The following is an 8,259-nucleotide window of genomic DNA, read 5'->3' as shown; positions in this document are numbered from 1 at the left end:
ACCCTTGCCATCACCAGATCATCCACCCCCGCCCTCCTCCTCCGTCACCTCCGACGGGGGTCCCCGGTCATGGGCAGGACGCTGCGGTGGTGGGGGGGCAGTGGGCCCAGCGGGTGGAGCTGGTGGTGCCGGGGGCGGGGGCTCTCCACCTCCCCGATCTGCCGCAGGTGGAAGAGCAGCGTGAGCTTGCGGGTCATGGCGCGCAGGGCCAGGAAGGAGCAGGCGATCTGGGCCAGCAGGAGGAGCAGGAGGACGCCGTGCACCGCCCGCTCCAGGGGCAGGATCAGGATGGCGGCGTCCGTCAGGAAGAAGAGCAGCACGGGCAGCTGGAAGGAGACGGACAGCAGCCAGAACGCAGCCAGCTCTGGTACCTGGGGGGGAGAGGGGGGGGGGGGAACAAGAGGGGGAGAGAGAGAGAGAGAGAGAGGGGGAGAACAAGAGGGAGAGAGAGAGAGGGAGAGGGGGGGGGGAAAGAGAGGGAGAGGGGGGGAGAGAGAGAGAGAGAGGGGGGGGGGAGAGAGACAAGAGAGAGAGGGGGAGAACAAGAGGGGGAGAGAGAGAGAGAGGGGGAGAACAAGAGGGGGAGAGAGAGAGGGAGAGGGGGGGGGGGAGAGAGACAGAGAGAGAGGGGGGTGAGAGAGACAGAGAGAGGAGGGGGGGAAAGAGACAAGAGAGAGGGGGAGAGAGAGGGTGAGGGGGGGAGAGAGACAAGAGAGAGAGGGGGAGAACAAGAGGGAGAGAGAGAGAGGGAGAGGGTGAGAACAAGAGGGGGAGAGAGAGAGAGAGAGAGGGGGGGAGAAAGAGAGAGGGGGCGAACAAGAGGGGGAGGGAGAGAGAGAAAGAGGGTGAGAACAAGAGGGGGAAAGAGAGAGGGATTGAGAGGAGTGAAAGAGAGGGGGGGAGAAAGAGGGGGGAGGGAGAGACATAAAGGCAAGAAAGGAAGGAAGTGAGTGAAGGAGAGAGGGGGTAGGGAGAGTGAGGACATGTTAAAGTGTGTCTGTTGTGAAGATGAAAACGAGTCACCAGCTCAATTGTTCATATCAATATTCACAGCCTGTCACCAATGGGGGAGACACACACACACACACACACACACACACACACACACACACACACACACACACACACACACACACACACCATTAACATGTTATTTCCCATAGACATTCGACCGAGGGAGCCGGAGCCTTGGAGGCGGGACTTATCCTTCAGAGGTGTGCAGACCCTGGAGGACCTGAGGGAGAGCACCCTGGAGGACCTGAGGGAGAGCAGCCTGGAGGACCTGAGGGAGAGCAGCCTGGAGGTACCTGCTCCGTGAGGTTCCCCACCCAGCCCAGGTAGAGCCGGGCCGCCTCGATGGCGGTCAGCAGGATCACCCCGGTGACCAGCAGGGCCTGGTAGTACCCTGGGAGCAGGCAGAGCTGCACACACACACGCACGCGCACACGCACAGATACGCGCACACACGCACGCACGCACGCACGCACGCACGCACGCACGCACGCACGCACGCACGCACGCACGCACACACACACACACACACACACACACACACACACACACACACACACACACACACACACACACACACACACACACACACACACACACACACACACACACACACACACACACACACACACACACACAGAACGTGAAAGTCAGACTTATAGTGGATTGTATCGGACACAACTAGACATGGGTTTTATAGAAGCAGTGCACAGCGATGTAAGTACAAGTAACAACTCATTCAAGAAACTAACTCAAGGGCTGATTATGGTCCCACGTTCACGCAACGCAAGGGCGTTTACAGACCCCTTACGTCCTTGCGGACCCTCCTTGCGTCCAAAATTGCCACCTTCCGTCGAGGCGACGCAGCATCAAGGGCTGTGATTGGTCCGCTCACGAAAACCCGACGCAGGACCAAAACAGCTTCAGGATTGCGTCGAAGCGTCTGCTAGTCATAGCGTTGCGTGACGTGGGACAGTAATCAGCCCTTTATAGCTCCCTCTCTGACTGACTAACTAGAGTACTAACTAAAGTACTAGCAGTGCTAACTAGAGTACTAACAGTACTAACTAGAGTACTAACTAGGTTACCTTGAGGTGGAGCATGGCCACAGCGGACGCCCACCAGCAGGGGAAGTAGAACATGTTGAAGTAGAGCAGCATCTGGAGCGGCAGGTGGGACACCAGCTCGTGGACCGCTGGAGTGGAGACACAAGAGGCCATTACCGTTACTGTCTCTCTTCATTATCTAGTGGTCTGAGTCGTTTGACTGTATCTCTTCAGTTACCGCGCAGTCTGACTGTATCTCTTCCATTACAACACAGTCTGACTGTATCTCTTCATTACCTAGTGGTCTGACTGTATCTCTTCATTACCTAGTGGTCTGACTGTATCTCTTCCACATTACCACACAGTCTTACTGTATCTCTTCCATTACCAAGCTGTCTGACTGTATCTCTTCCATTATCAAGACGTCTGACTGTATGTCTTCGATTATCAAGCTGTCTGACTTTATCTCTTCCATTACAAAGCTGTCTGACTGTATCTCTTCGATTACACATCTCACGATCTAGTAGACCTAGGCCTGATTGGCATTTAATCGTACAACTAATTGCTGCGTCCACTGCGTCGTCGTTCAACCAGCTATCCCTCCAGTAAAATGTCTTCTCAGAACACGGACCCGGCCGCCGCCGCCTCTACGGCCGCCCTGAAGGGCAGCGAGGCCGGCGGTAGCGCAGACCGAGGCTCGGTGACGAAGAGATTACAGCAGGAGCTGATGACTCTTATGATGTCGGGTGATAAGGGAATCTCGGCTTTCCCGGAGTCGGACAACCTCTTCAAGTGGATCGGAACCGTCGACGGAGCTGTAGAAACAGTGTACGAGGGGCTGCGCTACAAGCTGTCCCTGGAGTTCCCCAGCGGTTACCCCTACAAGGCGCCGCGGGTCAAGTTCGTCACGCCCTGCTTCCACCCCAACGTGGACGAGCAGGGCTTCATCTGCCTGGACATCCTGAAGGACAAGTGGTCGGCGCAGTATGACGTCAGGTCCATCCTGCTGTCCATACAGTCGCTGCTAGGAGAGCCTAACAACGACAGTCATCTGAACGTGGCCGCTGCGGAACTATGGGACAACCAGGAGGGTGAGTCATAAACTACTGCTTGTCTCTTAGCGGCCTTTACCACCATGGACACGCCCCATCTCGTCTGATCTCGGAAGCTAACGCCTCGTTTCCACATAGCCTATGTACATTCTCGTATGCGATCCAACCCTCTCCGACCGAAAGTCCATTCATTCCTATGTGATTCTCCGAGACTCCTCCCCTCCGTAAAATTTCTGTCCGGTATGTCCCTAACATACGTTCAAAAAATGTAACTTTCGCCGTCGTTTTACGGGGATACCGTATGAAAGTTTTTATGTTTTTCACAAAACATGTAAGTACCTGGCAGGCCAAACTCCTCGCCGATCTCTTTCCAAGCCTGGTTGGTTTTGTTTTTATCTCTGTATATGTCGATCCTCATGTTCCAAAGTAGGCCTACCGGTCTCCTAAAAACGGCCACTATCATACGTTCCCCCATCTTTTTGGCTGTCCGTAAATAAATTCATGTCAATACGTAAAACACGAGTGACCCCTTCCGTAAATTTACGGAAGCACGGATACGAAAAACATACGTATGTGGAAACGAGGCGTAAGCATGTTCGGTCCTGGTTAGTACTTGGATGGGAGACCGCCTGGGAATACCAGGTGCTGTAAGTGGTGTCGGGTGGTGGCCAATAGGTGGCACTCTTCCCTCTGGCCTTAACATCAGTCCCGATGCCCCAGTGCAGTGACCATAGACATCTTATATGATAGACGGAGCATCGAATGCTACCGCCTACTGGCGCTGACGAGACGCGGGGCCGCCATCTTGGAGTGGTCATCCGCTCCACTCAGTGTAATCCGTTTGGCTGGAGCAATGAACTTCACTGAATACCACTGATTTTCATGCAGTTTTTTGTCATACGTGTAGCTATGATAAAGGCCACATGGTTTGGCGTGTTTTATTATTCAATACCAATTATACCAATAGTACGGTAATGTCAAATCTTGCTTGTGAAAAGTAATCCCCCGATTCCTATTATGGATTGTCCGCCGATTTGAGCAGGAATACGCTGAACAACAGCCCGGCATCCTGTTTCTGCTGCTGTTGCTGCTCCCGGTTGAACATTCTAGGATGGCGGCCGTTTTTCTCGCGTCCCAGCAGTCAATGCTCCGTCTATGCTATAATATGTCTATGGCAGTGACGGGGACACTGTGCTGCGGAAGGCGCCGTCCTTCGGAGGAGACGTAAATCCGAGGTCCTTACTCACTGAGGTCATAAAAGATCCCAGGGCACTTATCGCAAAGAGTAGTGGATTCCCCGGTGTCTTGGCCAAACCAGGCTCATTCAATCTGGCCCCCTAATCATCCTCCTGTACAATTGGCTGACTCATTAATTCCCTCAATCTCCACCTCAAGCTGGTGTACTGAGCAGCAAAATAATTGGACAACAGCAGGAATCCCTCATCAATATATACAACAAAAGGACTAAGCAGAAATCAACACAAATCACCCTTGACATCAAACACACTCTACACAGCCAGTATTCCCTTTTACCCTCAGGCCGCAGATACAGAGTCCCCACAGTAAGGACAAACAGAGCCCTGTCAAGTTTTGTCCCGGCATCCATAAGACTCTTGAATGGTTTAACCCCTCCTTGAACTGTATCCTCTTGTTTTAATACCTGGAATCGTTTTAAATTATTTATTTATCCTCCACTATGGAGGTAATAATACTATTTATTTGTTAGGCTTAGGCAAGGATTTGTATTTTTATTTTCTGCAGGGCTGATGGTGTATGTTTGCGAGTGTGTGCGTGTTTTTCTTTTGTTTATTGTATGTGCTGTTGGGTATGGACACACCCTGCTCCTCCTCCACATCTGAAGTTCCTAACGGAAAAATAAAGTAATTTGAATTGTGTGTGTGGTGAGCGTTCTGGCGCAGATTGGCTGCCGTGCGTCACCCAAGTGGGTGCTTCACACTGGTGGTGGTTAGTGAGATCCCCCCTTCACTTTGTCTTTGACTCTTTGATTTTAGATAGAAAATTAAACACACGAAAAGTATTACAAACCAAGTAACAAGCAAGGAATCACTCATACAATAAGTATGCACAAAATACTGCAAAGAAATGCATGATGTTTACTAAAGGCATTCATAAGCAAAATAATAGATAGAGTTCAGATTCAAATTATTGTAAATACAATTAAATGTAGTATGGTTTATCTAGTTTGGTTCTAACCAGAGATTAAACAAGCACTCAACTGAAGTGTAAAAAAAAATACAAAATTAGGGCTGTGCAGAGGTAGACGGGACAGCAGCACCTGATGCTTTGTCATTGGGGGTGGTACTGAAATATTTTAAAAGTGCATCTGAAGGGAGAAGAGAAGTATATGTGACGACTGCATGTTACATTTTAATAAAAAAACAGATGCTTGGTGTGCTATACATGAGACTAATATAGACTAATGAAAATGTGATGAGATTCATTCAACTTTATTGTCATTGCAATGCAATTCAGTCTAACCACAGTGCAAAAAACAGTAAAGTGCAGTGAAATGAATGTATATATAGCCTATGAATGATATGTGAAAGCTAAGGTGTGAAATATTAACATTTATACACTTTAACTGCACACTCTTGACCCCGCCCCCCTCACAGAGGGCAGGTACAGAGCAACGAGCCAGGCAGGCACCAGAAAAAAGGCTTCTCCATTATTTAATAGCCTTTGCTATGACTTTATGTTGCTGTGGGCTTAAATAATATTTCGAAATAATAGTAGTAATGGCACTGAAAAAAAAAAGTAGTATATATATATATATATATATATATATATATATATATATATATATAATTTTTTATTTTTTCTCCCCGTTTTCGGCGCCCCCCGCGGATGACGGCGCCCCAAGCATTTGCCTATACTGCCTAGCCTAGGGCCGGCTCTCTTCCATTACCAAGCTGTCTGACTGTAGCCTATCTCTTCGATTATCAAGCTGTCTGACTTTATCTCTTCCATTACAAAGCTGTCTGACTGTATCTCTTCGATTACACATCGCACGGTCTAGTAGACCTAGGCCTGATTGGCATTTAATCGTACAACTAATTATAGGGAAATAGTCTGTGATCCCGTTTTTGTATGGCATTGGTTATGATAATAATAATAATTTTCATTATTATTATTAAGTAGTAGTAGTATTGTTATTAGCCCCTCTGTGGAGAGACCATCCCGATCTCGCCTGTTAAAATTATGTTAGTTGCAAAGCGCAAACCGTGGATCTCAGGAAGGTCCCACGGGTCAGGTAGGCTACACGGTACGAACGGTGCGAACCTGATCTGTCGTCCTGCTCCAGGGCCACGTCGCTGTCCGTCGTGCGGTTGTTGGCGAACACGGCGCTCCCGACGTAGGACAGCCCGGCGCGCAGCGTCTGCGGCCCGGGGGAGAAGAACACCGGCATGACGGTGACGACCGGACGGTACTGACCCGGAGAAGGGTGCTGTGTTAGGGAGCCATGTGTCACTCCCTCGATATCCGCCCGCCTTCTGATAATCCTCGTTGATTTCACACAGACCCAGACATACACACAAACATGCACATGCATAGATTCACACACACACGCGCGCGCACACGCAGGCACAGTGATAATCAGATTATCTGACAGGAGGCCGGCTGCAGATTAACCTCAACCAGCACTATAGTTACTAGAAGTTTAGTTCATTGAAGTGTTTGCCTATATTGAAAATTGTATTGGGGCGTTGTTGTCATCCCTTGGACAATCTGTACGTACGTATACTTTGTTGATACACAAATAGGTCATATTTAGTTAATGCAGTGGGCCCACTAATTAAATTACTCTTTAACCATTGTTAAGGGTTTAGAGTTTCGTATTGGCCAGTCGATATTTACGCCACTGTTCATACACGCACGCACACGCACGCCCGCACAACTACACTCCAAACGCATATAACGCACTCACACAAAACCCCTTTTGTGTTTTCCTATTGTTTAACATACAACTTTGACCACCTGCCATGGCAATGTAAAATAAAGTTATCGAAAAAAAAAAGGTATATAAACAGATTGAAATATATAATTCGATGTAGCCTATTATTAGAATAAGAGTCGGAATTGCTTTTATTACAGTGTTATTATACAGTGTAGGCCTAATACATTCCAGATCCAGTAGAAAGCTAAAGCAATAATACAATAAAAAGAGAACATAAAATAGATACATAAAGTAAAAAAAAAAGGCAAGGAAATGCATTGTCGCAAGTGCAGTCTTTAAGATTTAGCAGACAGCTAAAGCAAACGTGAACAAATGCAAAACTTTTTTTTTGCATTTTTACGTTTCGAATAACGATAGGCATCGTAATAAAAAATAAATGTAAACATTTAACAATAGGGATTTTAAAAGACACATTGAACAGATATTAAAACTTTGCATATTAAAATACACTTTGAATAACGTATTTTCAAATGACATTATTGAAATGCATAATGAATTGTCAATTGCATAATGTAATGACTTGAATTGCAAATTGCATTTCCATTTGAATTGTGCCACATTCATGCTTCCATAACTTCATATACCAGGTAAAGTGCAAATACTTCAGTCGTATCTCAAGTTCCCAATTAATATATATAGATAAAGATTGAAACAAACATAAATCGTTAAAGACGATTTATTTTTTTAATTCCTACATCTAGTTTTTGAAGATTTAAAAGGAAATCTTCAATTTTGCTCCAATTGTACAAAATAGCTCAAAACACAACGGTTTACAAGTCCTCCAGATTCCCTTCGAGTCCAGAGTCGTTCCTGATAAACCAGATGGAAGTGTTAAAATGTTGACAACTTTCTGTCAGACACATCCGCTCATTCCCACAATACATGTACCTAGTGTAGTATAAATTAAGCCCTAAGAGAGTGAGTGTGTGTGTGTGTGATAAGAGTTTGGCTTTTACAAATTATTTAAGGTGCTTTAAAGTCCCCCCGAAGTCTGATGAAACTAAATATTGACTCACTCTTTCGGTTCGAGAAGAGGTTTCTGACATTCATCGTCCATTCCAGCTTCAGGAGAACCTGGAACAGAGTAAAGATAAGTCTTCGATATAAGTGTCAAAAGTAAAGAAGTTGAGAGTTCAATCACTCAAATGAAGGCGTGCCATTGCTTTCATCAATT

General features: G+C 47.2%; 2 protein-coding genes across 2 annotated transcripts; one reads left to right on the top strand and one right to left on the bottom strand.

Annotated features, from left to right (window-relative positions):
- Positions 1–9: 9 nt before the first annotated feature.
- LOC115554538 (transmembrane protein 17A-like) lies at positions 10–6,677 on the bottom strand. Its single transcript, XM_030371325.1, has 4 exons — positions 6,410–6,677; positions 2,100–2,206; positions 1,308–1,421; positions 10–371 (listed from the first exon to the last, which is right to left on the bottom strand). The coding sequence occupies exons 1-4, from the start codon at positions 6,534–6,536 to the stop codon at positions 45–47; spliced, it is 675 nt and encodes a 224-aa protein (XP_030227185.1). The 5' UTR covers positions 6,537–6,677; the 3' UTR covers positions 10–44.
- On the top strand, positions 2,623–3,174 carry LOC115554540 (ubiquitin-conjugating enzyme E2 C-like). Its single transcript, XM_030371327.1, has one exon. The coding sequence runs from the start codon at positions 2,668–2,670 to the stop codon at positions 3,157–3,159; it is 492 nt and encodes a 163-aa protein (XP_030227187.1). The 5' UTR covers positions 2,623–2,667; the 3' UTR covers positions 3,160–3,174.
- Positions 6,678–8,259: the final 1,582 nt, after the last annotated feature.

The sequence above is a fragment of the Gadus morhua genome, chromosome 11 (genome assembly GCF_902167405.1).
Source record: "Gadus morhua chromosome 11, gadMor3.0, whole genome shotgun sequence".
Lineage (NCBI taxonomy): Eukaryota > Metazoa > Chordata > Actinopteri > Gadiformes > Gadidae > Gadus > Gadus morhua.
Note: the sequence above shows the minus strand (reverse complement) of the source record. Positions and strands in the feature narration are given on the sequence as shown.